Raw genomic sequence first — 15,087 nt, forward strand, 5'->3', positions numbered from 1 at the left:
AATTCAGACATCTTTTTGTTCAGGAGAAAGAGAAATACAATGGCAATGCACCATTGGTGCACAAAATTACTCAAGGTAATTACATGGCTCTAGTGAAAGGATATTGAATTGTATTTAGACAGAAAGCAGATTAAGTAAGCATAAATTTGATATATGCTAAGGGATGCAGTTTTTCAAGAGTACATCTCATAGCTGTAATCTTATTGTTGATGGGGAAAAAAAAACCAGACTTAACTATTATGACAAGAATGAGTGTAAGACAAACTTTCTGTTCATTTTTATCTTCTAGCAAAACCTATGAATTGAATTTTCATTTCTGTGGGTGTTTGTCTTTGATTTATTGGTGTTATATTCCAGGCATGCGTTTTTTTAGCATGTACAGAAACTCACACCTATTCATAAGTGGAGCAAGAAAGAGAATATGGTAGAGTTGATATGGGTTTGCTACATATTTACTCTGTGTATGAAGTATAGCTTGTGAGAGAAAATTGAAACTGTGAAAAGATATCATAAGATAGAAAGTTATCTGTACATCTTGCTACCATATATTATTCCTGCTTCATCCAGAGATGGTAGATAGATGCACTGGAGTGCCTTTTGTGGTTATTTCCCTGCAGAGAAAGCATATTTGGGTGGAAAGGGGAGGGAATAAAACTTTTCAAGGGTCATTAAAAAACTTTATTTTGTGTATATTTGATTGCCGTTCCTAAGACGAAAGAAAGTGGAGGCTTTTGTCCCCTCCAAAGTAGAAAGGATCAAACTTGAAAAATTCTCTGCAGGATTTTGTTTTGATAAGATAAAACAATAGTAGGGTGTAGTCATTAAAATGTAACAAATTATAGTTCTGAATTAATATATTACATTTATTTTGTAATATCTCTGAAATGCATATTTCTGTGTGTAATTATATAGGAAATTATATTGGGGAGGGTGTCCTGTTGATGGCAAACCAATTTAGCTTTATACTAGGCATATTTCTATAGATGGACAGTTTTAGTAGAAAAAAGAAAAAAAAAAAATACTTGCAGGATTTTTCTCTTTGTTCCCCCCATGTTGTGTGGCTCTGTTGAATAAGAACTCCCAGATTATGAAAATTTGTATCTACTTTAGCAGTGAACCAGATTTTCTCTTTCTTAATCCGTTCCCAAATTCACAGCTACTTACCCTGTTTGCTGCTCAGACTGCCATCCCTGTTACTGCAAATAAGAAAACCTTTGTTTGAACTGGTGATTTCCCTGTAAAGAGAATGGTATTTCACTACAAATGTCCCCCCTAAGGCATTTGGGTTGAGGTTTTGCTGATTTTGCTTATGTTCTGTTGTGCAAGAAACAGTGATTGGAGCTTGGCTCTGTGTGGTGAGGAGTTGTCCAACAGCTGCTTCCTGCCTGGCACTAAATCTTCAGCTCTCTACGAGAAGAAACCATTATTATTTCACTCTTATGCACTCATTGCCAGGATTCCAGAATACTAAGAACATTTGGAAAATATGTCTTCCGTTACATTGCAGAAATCACGATAATAATAATGATTAAATGCAGCAGAAATCAGATACAGGACTGCATGACAGTTCCCTTCTGAGAATCCAGAAAGTAAATCACCTGATACCAGAAGCTTTAATTTACAAGCGGAGAATCCCACAGACGTTTTCACACAATCCTTTTAATTAGGTGTTTTGATCACCTCCTCTGAAGAAGTTTCCTTGTTCACCACAGTCTCCATAATTTTGATTATCCTCCAGTGTCTCTTTCTGTGTTTACAATTTGTCCTACAGTATATCTGGCTGGTGCCACTCAAAGCCAAGGGTCTTCTCATTAGGTTTTAAACCAATTAAACTGCACCCCAATTCCATTAGTCCAATTTAGAGTTTTTTCCCACACTGTAATCCCTCTTCTAAATTAGAAAAAAGCCTCTAACTTCTTGTCACTCATTTGTTTTCCCACAATTAACAGAATCTCTTTAGTAGCTTTCTGTCTTGATAATGATCCTTTCAGTGTAATTTCTGAAAATTAAGTACTGCTTTTTCTACTTGTAGCTCTCTGAGGCATGCTATTAACTATTTTGCTTTAGTGTAGATAGGTCTGGTTCACAGCGGTAACTTTGTCTAAGAAAGCAGCCTTCTTTCTATATATACTATAATAATTTACCTCAGATAATATTGCATTGCAGTTGACTCTGCCCTGTGAATTGCCAAGTGCTCTGTCATTCTTCCTTTCAAAATCTGCCCTAGCAATTCCCACCTTGAGATGAAGCTAGTGGACCTGCAATTACTTCGGAAGAACATCCTTTATGGTTCTTCAGCTTATGTAGAAGGAGCAACCCTTTAAATGTGTGTGTATTTGTAATCTTTATCCTTTTCATACCAAGTAGTGCTTTCCCTAACACATCTTTATCTCTGATAAGAGAAGACCAGAGGAAGAGAGGAACAGATGGAGAAGTAAAATATGGTATTTTCCCTGGCATTGCCGTTTGATCGTTATGTGGCAGCTTGGCAGAGGTTGGGTCACATTGACAGCAGTGTTAACATATGAGCTTTAGGTAAGTCCCCATCCCTGGAGGGGTTGAAGAGTCGGGTTGACCCAGTGCTGAGGGATGTGGTGGAGTTGAGAATGGTCAGTGTGAGGTTCATGGTTGGACTAGAGGATCTTCAAGGTCTTTTCCAACCTTGATGATTCTGTGATTCTATAGGATACCACATCTTCCCCCTGCATAATGGGGAGGGTGAGTAATTTGGTTACATCTGTGATTAAAGTTTTTTGGTACCTGAGTCCATTTAGCCTCCACTCTTGCATTTGCTCTTGAACCACACCGTACTATCAGAAGTATGATGGTTTGTCTTCTGCATCTCTGTCCTGTTTGGGCATGCCTGAAACTGTGTTTTGCTTCTCATAAGGGATTGAGGTTACTGTGCAATAACACGTTCCCCTTCCATAGGTCCACTGAAGGAGCGCTTGAGGTTTAAAAGCCAACTCGGGAATTAAAGGAGCAATAAGAAGTGGAAATAGGCTGGTTTGTGAGTTATACAGGGAACAGTTTAGAGTCTGAGGCCTGGCAGCTGAATAGATGAGTTCTCAACATGGTAACAAGTGTACCTCTTCCCTATTACAAAGAGTAATGAGAGACTGAGGAGGGAAATAAAGAGTAAAAAATAATAATAATGACACTTGAATACACTCAACCGTGAAGCACAGTTGTATGTTTCAGGAAAAAAATACTGATACCTTGTAATATCAGTCCATACATGGATAGTGGGTTTTTTGGCAAAGGGTTGCAGAACTGTGAAATTTTTCCCCCCAAATGTCTGATTGTGCTATATAATACTTGGCTTCTAAGGTGCATCAGAAGTTGAGTTTTCAGTCATCCAAATGCCTAAATGTAGATTTACAAGGAAAACATATTTCTTTCTCAGCTAATTAAATGGCTGGGTTATGAATGAGGTGACTGAAAGCTTGGAAAACAAAAGGAACTGAGGAGAGAGAAGTTGCTGGACAAAACCAGCTGTGAAAAGGGGAGGCATATAATGTTTGGCAGCTGAACTAAGGCAGTAACTGTCTGGGTCTGAAAGGAAGTTGCTATCAAGGAGAGGTGTCTCTGTCAGGAAAGAACAGCAGGCCTTTTGAGGCCCTCCTTATGTGTTTTTGGGACCTGAGAATGAAGGAAAGAGGAATCTGGTGTGAGAACAGGGACTGGGAATTTCACTCTTACTTTTGTCTCATGATGGCAGTCTTCTCCCTTGGTAACATGACTTTATTGCTATTTGTAATCAGTGGGTTTGTCAGGATATTTTGGAATGTTACAGAGGTTTTGTTGCTCAGATGTGGAGGGAATGTTCTCTGTGTTTTCCTAGTTGAAACCAAACTCCTGTTGGTTAGTTCTTAAGTTATGAAATGGGTTGTACTTCATAGACTGGAGAAAGTCAGCTAAACCCTGGGAAATCATCAGGAGGAGGAGGATGTATGTAATAGCTGGTGAGAGGATGAGTGTAAATCAGCAGTGTAATAGAGCTGTGAAAATAGCAAATGTCATCCAGTGATGGCTGAATCTCCAGCTGATGCAGGGAAGTCACAGAGCCATTGTACAGGCACCGGTGAACTCCTCTCTGGAACAGTGCATCCAGTGCTGACCACGCTTGTTCAATAACATGACCTAAAATTGGAATAACTGCACAGAAGGGCAACATAAAGAGCCTGTCTTGCAAGATGAGAAAGACTGACTTTCTTTGCTTATCTCTAGCTGCTAGGTAGAGTGAAAGAATTTGATTGCCATCTAGAAATACCTTTGGAGGGGAAGACAGGTGAAAAGAACTGTTTAAGCCAAATAAGTGTGCTGCAGAAATAAGTAGGTATTATTTAGCCTTGAAGATATCATCATTAGTTATTAGACGTAGATTCCCCACTGCTGGAACAACAATGAAGCCGTTCTGGAAGAGCTCCTGGATGGAATATTGAGTCAAAAGAACTAAGTACTTTTATGAGTTTAAGAAGTTTGAAAAAAGAGGAGTATAGGATGTCTGCAAAGCACCTGGACTTGATGAAGAAGTTCTTGATTAACAATGGGCAGAACATGGGGCTCGTACAGTTTCAAAGACCTAGGAGAATATTCAGAATTTCTAAGCATGAAAAAGTCGATAGCTTTCGAAAGATAATATGCCTTAATAAAATTCAATTTAGTGCCAAAATTTTTGCTATTTTATAGCAGCCTCAATTAGCATCCTCATTGGCAGTCAGGAAATAAAAGCTGTAATGAGCAAAGCGCTGTCCCTGTCCTTGTTAGAGCTGGTCCCTCAAGGTCACCACTAATGCACAGTGCTTGGGCTGTACAGGGAAACGCACATGGTCAGTATTGCTGCTGAAATTGCTCTGTGAATTGATAAATGATTTCACCGCCCTCTGCTGAAAATGGATAGGCAAATCCAGCACCATTTGTTAGCAGAAAAAATAGTCTTGAGCTGAAATAAGTACTACTACAGTGTATCTTAGAGAACTCCCAAGGCAAAGGAAACACAGTGTAATTGTGGGTCAGCTTCACGTGTTATAAATGCAGTTTTGATTTAAACCTCATTCTAAAAAATCTGCATTAGGCTTTAAATACAGAATTGCATTTCAAGATGGTAAAGCATTTAATTTTAATTTAATTTTCAGAACGCTTTGATCATACAGCAGCAGTTAGGCGACTGCTTTCTTTTTCTGTCTTTTACCTCTACATTAAAGGATAAAGTTTTATTATTGTCAGTGTCCAGGAGAAGAGTAATGATTTTTGAAATGAAAACAATGTAATTTACACATGAAGTCATGCTAGCTTCCTTAGCAGAAATGATGTCAATATAAAACAGATATTTAGAAAACACAGTAATGACCTCCCATCCCTGATTCTGGAGAAGCATCTTAAATTAGATATTCTTTACTGTATCTATTTGTTATTGACATACAAACATTTTATTTATTCTCTGATCCGAAAAGGGGCTGTAGTTGTAAAAGGCAAATAATTATTTTTAACTTGTATTTTAGTCTGTTTTGTGATATCACGTAGAAATATTAAATCTTGTATAAGAAAACTGTGCAGTAAGCAGTCAAGTAGAGTCAGTGTGAAGTCAAGCTTCAGGTCTTTGTAGTTGCTCTGTGTATATACATGTATATATGTATATACATGCGTGTGTGTGTGCCTGATCACAGCAAACCCATTTGGTTCTGTGATTGCGAAATGAGCTTTATTTGAATTATTGAACCTTCAAACACAAAGTTCCATTAAATAACCTAAATCAAATTCCCAGAACTACAGACTGTAGACTAGAGTACATGTAACATTTTAACAACTTATGTAATAGGTATTGGCCTTGTTATTGCTCATTAAATACATACATAAATACAGATATATATAAAAGTGTATCTACATCATTATATACACAATTCTTTGGCTGGTTTTGTTCCAAATTAAACATTTGCTTTGCAGACATAGTTTTTACTTTGCACGTCATCTGTAGTATGCACATTTTGATTTATAAGGACCTGAATGTTAAGTATGTGTTGTTTAAAATGTTCTTAAAGTACAGCTGGGATACAGAATTACAATGAAGGACAAGACAGGAATTCAAAATTATCTTGATAAATAGGAATCCCTGTCAGGAATGGAGTTATCCCTCAGGAATGTTATAGGTAAAGTTTATTCTGCCTTATGGCCTGGTGATGGACTACATGACCTTTCAAATTCTCCTCAAGCCCTATTTTATGATTCTGTGATCAATTCGTTTTGGCATTTGACAGCTGCTATACATATAGTATAGCTAATTCTACTGCCTTTAACATTTTTAATGATTTTTTAAATGTACATATTTTGCACATGAAACACATCAACTACATTTAAATGTGTTTGTTTGAAGATGGTAATAATAAAGTATATGGGTCTCATTGGCTATTTAGCAAACATTCTTTCCAGCCTAAAACATACTACAATGCTGAATTTCTATGAGACTTTATAAGGCTATAAATTATTATTCTTTAACATGAAGATATCTCAAGGTTTATATGCTGTTGATCCAATGTTATTCCCATTAGTGGTAATAACTAGGAGATAACTCATTTCATTTGGAAAATGAAATCCTGATTCTCACAAGTAGTTTTTGTAATATTCAGTCTGGAATCAGATTATTCTTTATAGCATGTTAAAGTCATGGCAAGGTGGTCTTCAGCTTGCAAGTGTAATTTAGTCTCACAAATAGGTAATCTTGTTAAAATATTGTCGGGTTAATCAAAATTGATTTGTGTCTACTAAACCCAGTGAATGCTAATCAAGTGTCGGGTTAGGAAGCTTTACTAGCAATTTCAAGTCTTTGATAGTTTCCCATTATTCTTGGATGGAATGAATCATTGGATTTGTGGAACCCTTTCAAAGCCTGAACATCCTTCCAAGACTGGGTACAAATGCACTACAGGCTAAAGCATCTTCTTCAGAGATATATTTTCAAAAACCTGACAGTGTGGATCACTGTATTTGTTATACATCATATGCAATGAATTGTCCTCCAAACCATATAAGTGCATTTTGGTTTTGCCACTCTGTTACTTGTAGCTATCTTGCCATTTTTTTATAAATAATGGTTAAAGTGATATTTAAGATTGTAATATAGTCTCTGTACAGATGAATACGATCCATTTAAGTCAAGTATTACATGGTGTATCAGTGCTGTAAGGAAACACATGTAGAACTTCTGTGTGTTCCATTAGAAAGAAAATTCTGTTTAAGTGTGGATTTGTTAGAAGATATGGTGAATCTTTTTGGTAATTATATGATTATCAATATGGGTTATATGGATTATTGATGGATGAACCCCCTGACGTGACGAAGTACAAAAACTTGCTTTGCACAGAGCCACCAGGAGCTTTGCACTCTGCTCACACCCTTTGCAACTTACAACATCTTATTTTCTTTCAACAGAAAGCTTTTCTTTACAGACTATGGGAATGCTGCCAAGGTTGAGAGATGTGACATGGATGGAATGAACAGGACGTGGATAGTAGACTCTAAAATTGAACAGCCAACTGCTCTTGCACTAGACCTCATCAATAAATATGTGTACTGGGTTGACATATATCTGGACAGTGTGGAAGTTGTTGACTATCAAGGGAGAAAGAGGCATACAGTAATTAAAGGCAGACAAGTAGGTATTTTTTTGCAAAGTAGTAAAAAGTAATGATATTAATAAATGAATGTATATAATGCTAACAGTTGCAGTAACTTCAGACTTTTTTCTCTTTTTAGTTCAAATGTGTTAGATGCTTAAGGATGCATCTGCATGTTTTGTTTTATTTGCAACTTAGTCTATTTTGCAACCTATGGACAACCTTCCTTGCAATGTCTCATTAACAATGTACCATGTAAGTCTCTCCCCATTGTAAAAGACTTCAGGAGAGAAAATATGGGGGGATGGAAGGATTCTAGGGGATAAAGTATTAATGACAAGAAGATGTCCTTGCCAGTTCAGAAGGAGAAACTAACAGGCACAAGAATGTGAAAGAAACAGAATAGCAAAAGCTATTCACCCGTTCAGACCAATCTGGATGCCCTTAAATCATATTTTGTTGATGGCAATGATGCTTTTCCCAGTTGATCCAGATGTTCAGAGTCATAAATACAGATGCTGAGACTGTATGAGTCTTTGAGCAGGAGTATATCAATCCATTATTGTTGCTTCAGCTTGAAAAGTGGAGTAGTGTGTAGCAGGGAAAGGAAGGGTTCCCTGGCAGTTGTGAGGCTTATGTAAATCAAGGGAAAAATAGCAAAGACCAAACTGTTCCTGGTTGCTACTTGCACTCCCAGAGCTGGTGTGGGTACCGCGTTTACATCTGCTTCTGCCTGAGGTTAAACAGAGTGTGTAGAAATGTGCAGACAGAATAAATATTTTACCTGTTCTGCTGTCATTGTTTGCTTGCTTCCAAGTAATCACTGTTTATCAAGAGACAACTGGTTAGAATAACCATTTAAAAAGAGGCAGAAAATGTGACAAAAAACAGTCTAGGTCACCTGACTAAATAGCAAACATTTTCCTATTTTTTACCAAATTACTCCAAGTCTTTAGGCAGTTGTTCTGAAATAACAGGTTTTGTAAAGTCTTTTTTTTTTTTTTCCTTAAGGTAACATTTTGGAATAGATACTTAAAAAAATAAAGCTGTTTTCAGAAGCAGCTAACATGCTTTTACAGGCTTGTAACTGACAGGCTGTACTGACGTCATAGGAGAGATGTTTGTTCTTTCTCTTCTTTATGAAATTTAGATGCAAGAGAGAATTCTTTATCAAGTTCAGAGGGATTCTTTCTTCTCTAAACTGGGTAAAAAAGGAGAAGGATGGCTGATTCTTTCAATATGGATGAAGGGTATTAAAAAATTTGGCCTCTCAGTTGGTCACTGCTATCGCAAAAAGAGAAGCATATTGGTGTCTTTCCACTCAAATGAAAAATTGGTAATTTCACTAGGTTTTGTGCCTGCATTTACCAGGATTTAGAATGTTTGTTACTGCAAGTTACTCGTCAGTCCAAGGAAACAGCAGACCAGAAAACTACTGTCAAGAAATTTTAGGGATTAACATTTATTTCATAGGTGCAAGCATATCAAAGGACATGCTTTCCAAATGAATGGGCTTTTATGACTGATGGCCTGGGTAGCTTTCAGAGGACTGTTCTTTGTAGCAAGCAACATTTCATGCATAAGATAGCTGGAAAGCTTCGTGAGATGTAAAAAACAACAAATGCATAAATTAAAGACAAATAATTAAGTCATCATAAGCTCCATTGTAAAGAGTCACATGGTTTTAATAGTGTAAATATAGAAAAGTTGTCATGGGAATTAATAAAACTTTAAACTGAGTGTAAACGGAAATAGGGAAGACAGAATTACAATGCAGTAGAGAATTCAACAATTTGGTACAGATGCATCACTATTTTCAAGGCTGTTTTCTTTTCCATTTTACTATAATTTGATTTAATTCCTATTGGTCTTAATCAAACACTTCCATTGATCTCAATTATTTTTTTTCTCTGCTTAAGGGTAAAATACAATGGCAAGATTTGGCCTGCTGAGGGGTAATTTCCAGAAGGGACTGAAATATTAGATGCATGACAGGGGTTTTCTGTTCGTGTTTTTTTTTTTTTTTTGTGGCATATGTCTGAATTTGTGAGTAAATGAGCTAAGTAAATACTTTGTGGTGAACAATTTATTGATTAAACTAATAAGATACTCAGCCTGTGAATGTCTGAACATCTGCCAACAAATTATCTTTAATTTGTTCAGCTTTCAAAAATGCCAATGACATATTTTACATTTTCTATATCTATGAATCAAGCACAACCACTAGATTATTGAACACTTCATGTTAGAGCTGTGATGAACATCAGGTAATTTTTAAACAGTGTACCCAGACACATCTCAGCTTAATGCAATTTTAGAATTCACTTTTTTAGAAACAAGTAGTACTGTCTGGCCACAACCATATTCAAAGACACCAATACAAAAGGTACATGAGCATAGCTGAAGGAATTTATTTATTCATTTACTTAAGAAAATATTCAGTGGCTATATCTTGCACTATTTGCCTTGCTTTGATTGTAATATCATTTAAAAATACATCAATGCAACCTATAAACTGTGTTTAAAATATTTATGTTTATTAGTTAATGCTAGTTAATTTTAGCTAAATTATCTTAGTAGTAGTTAATATTAATTAATACTAAAATAAGCTGTTACACTTAAAGTATGCAGGAGTTTTTAATTTAAAAGACAGACACTGGGAAATTCGTAGGATAAATGAACTTGGATTGCTAAATATTTTTAATTTCCTGCCTTTCTTGTACAAAGCTTTTTGAATTATAAACTTCAGACTACAAGAATGTGAACTATACTTGTAGTGTAGTTTGTGTTTGTTATTTACAAATATTTATCGACATATTCATAATTCCTTTTGTACAGTTTAGCATGTACAATTCACACTAGTGTTTGTTTACAAATCATAGATAGATCTAAAATATTCAGCTAAAAATATTACATTTTGGTTTTTCTTTTCCAGATCAAGCATCTTTGTGGTTTGGCAGTATTTGAAAACTACTTATATACAGTTAATTCTGATAATCTCAACATTTTACGGATAAACAGATATAATGGCACCGATGTTCAGTCTCTTGCTAGACTTGACAGTGCTAAAGAGATCCGTGTATACCAGAAAAGAACTCAAACAGCAGGTAAGATCAAAATTCCTCTTTCTAGGAAATGTAAAACCAGATATAAGGTGGATGTGTGGTTAAAAAGCTTCTTACAGAAAATTGTATTAGAAGATGCAGTGAAAATTTGTCACTGTGGCAATACTCTGTCGCTTCTTCCTCGGCCCAGTTTTCTATGTACTCACTACAAGTTTTCGTGCGTCTCCAAGCTCCTAACCCAACTGCTTCCTGAGCATTCAGCTTGGACAACCACCAATGAACCCTGGTCTGCAAGTTTTGTGGCTCCACACACTCAACCCTTTCAGAATTTAACACCTTCAAAACTGTTAGATGTCCAGTACCATCCACACACTTGGGTCTCAGACCTCAGATTCCTGGTTTCTCTGGGTGCTTTTCAGACAGTCTACAAACCTCAAGAGAGCCCCCGTCTTTGGGGTTGCCAAAAAAGCTCAGAGATGTGGGCAGCTAGCCTGCCTAACTAGCCAGCCCAGACATTGGTGACATAGGAAATGGCTGTTAAATTTTTCTTGGTTTATATAAATATCATATTTGCCTTCTGTGAAAGAAATCTTCATTTTGATCTGGAATGTAAAGCTTTCTATAATCTCAGAATTTTTGTCAAATAGCACTTTCTGAGGGCCATAGTCCTGAATGACTCTAATCATGTCTCTGATAGCATACTTTCTGCATTCAGAACAGCAGTGTGATTTGTGGGAACTTTGTACAAAGACAGCAAGATCCAAAATGTTTACAGCAATGACTTATGAGAAATTTTTTATGTGACTGATAGCAATAAATCCTTGCCATGCCTGCTTAGATGGAAAAGCTAACGCATCAATTCTGATGATCAGCGTAAATGTTATTAAACAGACCAACTGCTTTTAGAGAAGTTTCTGAAGTGGTAACAAACTCTCAATTGATGTAGATTGGGTGAACTAATTTTCACCCTATAGCTGAGGGCATTGATTTGCAGATATCAGCATCTGAAGGAGGCTGCAAAAACTCTTTCCTTGCTATAAGCCCCCCTCTTGTATCCCTGAGGGAGTCAGAGAGGTTGAGCAGAGGAGAGACATGAGCACCGTGTAATCTTTTATTACATTCTGTGATTACTCTGTTCCTCTTGCCCTTTGTTCTCTCTGCTGCTACTTTTGTTTTGAATGGACATGTTTGTTGCTTGTCAGGATTTGCTGTAAAGGCTGTCTCAGCTTGGTAGAGTTTTTATATACCTTTAACAATATCAACCTTAAACCACTTGATTGCTTTATTTTTAAGAACAACTAAAAAGCTTGAGGGAAAGGAGAAAGAAGAGAAAAACACTTTTTGAGCTAAAATACTGCTGGCCTGCTGTAAGCCAGCTTAGTGTAAATGTAGGATAACAAAGTAGACTGTGTTTTCTCATCAGATTTACCTTAAAGAGTTTTAAAAAATGAATTTGATACATTAATCTGCTAATTTAGAACGATGCATTTGAAAATGTGAAATCAAGGGAAAGGAATTCTTTGGCTGCTTAAGTTGGAGTTATGTCCCAACTGTACAAATAGGGAGAAACGCTACAAGGCTCGTTCTGTTCTTCAGTTTCTGCACAGGTATCTCCCCCAGACAGGTACTGTCTAACGGAGTTGAATGAACAGCTAACTGCATTGTCATGGGATTCACTCTGTTCTCCAAAAACCAGCCAAATGAACCAAAGCAAAAAATAAAAAGGGGAGAAGTTTCAGCTACCCCAGGGGGAGCGCTGCCTCGCAAAAGCTGTGCAGAAGTTTATTCAGAAAGGGCTGATGGCACAGAGCGATGGGTATGGCTTGATAGCCACAAGATGGCCCTTTGGATTACTTGTTTTGGGTATCATTTTAAAAAAAACCATCTTCCTTAGTAGTTATATTCTGGGGAAAGATTTATTGTGACACAAATTCCCCTTTCTTTTCCTGTCTAAACTTTCTACATGCTGATGCATATAATTATCTTGCTTTAAATGGACTTGAATCGTGCTGTTTTTCACTTGCTGTAGTCAGAAGCCATGCCTGTGAAGTGGACCCATATGGGATGCCAGGGGGATGTTCGCACATCTGTCTGCTCAGCAGCAACTACAAAGCACGGACTTGTCGCTGCAGGACTGGCTTCATCTTGGGGAGTGATGGCAGGTCATGCAAAAGTATGTTATTCAAATCAAAGTGTCTGCCAGCCGCTAATATTCCAGGGTATAGTTCTGGGTGTTATTTAACATGCTTGTCAATAACAATAGAGAACACGTGGACTGCTTTTGGGTAAAATTTGTGTGACGTGTACCTGACACTTTGTTCATATACCCCTTTCATTCCCTTAAAACTATTTCATTTGGCTTTGTTTATGGATGTGATAGATTAAACCTGGGATGCTGTTTAAAGTATTATAAAAATTATCATAAGTTTTACATTAATCAGCCTTACTCTTTCTTTACAAACTATGCATTCTCACGGTACATAGGTACTGAAATGCTGTTAAATAGTTTGTCACATCCAACTTCTACCCATACAGTCAACTTGTAACTCAGAAGCAGACCAGTCATGCAAATAAGGCAAGCGAGTTTTTTCTCATATTTTGTGAAAGCAACTTTGATTTGTATAACTATGGTTATACCTAACATTAGGTATACACAATCGGTTGGTTATCTACACCCAGCAGGACAGTCCAGAAAGTATTGGTGAACACTTGTTTCTGCCTGATTTCTTGATCAAATGGCGTTGATTTAGTTCAGATGAAAGTCATGCAATTAAATACTCCGATGGATGCTGGTAGATGGATATATTTGACCTCAGTCAAACCTCATACAGTTTTCACTAACAATTCCAACAAAAAACCCTGAGAAGCAGTAGAAGTATCTATCTTAGAGAATTTTAAGAGGTATATTGATAGTACTAAGGATATTTATAAGTCTCTTTAAGGAAGGAAAGTCACTTACTATGCTTCACTTCTTTGTAATTAAACCTACTTGATTAAATTGTAAAAATCTCCTCAGAAATAGGAAATATTGGTATCTATGTTTTGTATTTCAGTATGAAAGAACAGTGTGTGTTGATTTGTTGTATTCCTTTCCATTTGAAAGAATTTTACTGTAATCTTTTGTCTGTGTTTCTGAGAAACTTCAGGTGAAAAAAAATGGTGGTTTGTATTTGCTGGAGTTTATGATCTTGTTAGATTTAATGATTACTTCAGTCATGGTCTACGTTACCCTGATAGATCCTAATGAATTGTAAAATTAAATATCTACAAAGCTATATATGTCCATTTCACAGTAGAAGCAAAGTTATTCTGTGATCTAGCATTGCTCTTCAGTGTGAACTTTTATAGAAAAAAATAATTAGATGTAAGCACCTCACTGAAGTAATTTGTATTTTAATTAAGGTAATATAATTAGCTAGATTTCTTGAGTTTAGATACCTTCGGAATATATGAAAGTTTAATTTTTGGTATTGAATAACACTCCTGCTCCCCCACTAATTGTGCCACTTAATTAAACAGTGACATTATGCACTGTAAAGAAGATTAGGCAGCATCAGTTGTTTATGTTTGTAATCTTTCTTTTGCAGGACCAAAGAATGAATTGTTTCTTTTTTATGGGAAGGGACGCCCCGGAATAATACGGGGAATGGACCTGAATACCAAAGTATCTGATGAATACATGATCCCTATAGAAAACTTGGTCAATCCTCGTGCTCTGGACTTCCATGCTGAAACCAATTACATTTACTTTGCTGATACTACCAGTTTCCTAATCGGACGACAGAAAATTGATGGCACAGAGCGAGAAACAATCCTCAAAGATGGTAGGCAATGCTAACTGATAGTGACGTTCAGAGAATCTCGCTAAGGAGAAGTTGAACTGACATTTACAGATAATTTAAAGCTTTATTTATATCTCCCATGGAAAACTGACCCAAATGAGACCTTGAACAGAGTTGGAGATACTTCTTTTTTTTTTTACAATTTCCTGTTTATTTTTCCAAAGTGCAAAAACATAAATTTTGGCTAAGTTGCTCTGTTGTAAATTCTTATTTTGTCCATTTAAGCTTTTATCCACCAGTGAGTAACTCCTACATCTCCACTGTAGTTTTTCAGTAGTAAATACAACAGATCCATAATGTAGTTCTTTGTGATCGTTCACTGAGCCATCCTGTATCCTTGTGGACTTTATAAGGTTTCTTCAACCTGTATCACAGTGTGAATTCTGGAGCTTATTCAAGTAGTTTGGCAGAGTGAGACTTCCTATAGTGCTTGCAAACTCATTAGAAAAAAAGTATTGTCTTCCCTGATGCATTTTCCATTGTATATGTGGAAGCAACATGAAGACCTAAACGTTTTTCAGAACCTTAATTAAGATGTTTGTACCATTTATTATAGCAATGAGGGAA

General features: G+C 36.5%; 1 protein-coding gene across 1 annotated transcript in view; it reads left to right on the forward strand.

Moving 5' to 3' along the window:
* The window catches only part of LRP1B (LDL receptor related protein 1B), a 750,913-nt gene that overhangs the window by 437,553 nt on the left and 298,273 nt on the right, over positions 1-15,087 (forward strand). Inside the window, exons 7-10 of the mRNA XM_074828545.1 lie at positions 7,429-7,651; positions 10,549-10,720; positions 12,708-12,851; positions 14,266-14,502. Of these exons, the coding sequence (XP_074684646.1) occupies positions 7,429-7,651; positions 10,549-10,720; positions 12,708-12,851; positions 14,266-14,502 (776 nt within the window). The remainder of the gene's footprint in view (positions 1-7,428; positions 7,652-10,548; positions 10,721-12,707; positions 12,852-14,265; positions 14,503-15,087) is intronic.

Source organism: Strix aluco, chromosome 6, assembly GCF_031877795.1.
Source record: "Strix aluco isolate bStrAlu1 chromosome 6, bStrAlu1.hap1, whole genome shotgun sequence".
Classification (NCBI taxonomy): Eukaryota; Metazoa; Chordata; class Aves; order Strigiformes; family Strigidae; genus Strix; species Strix aluco.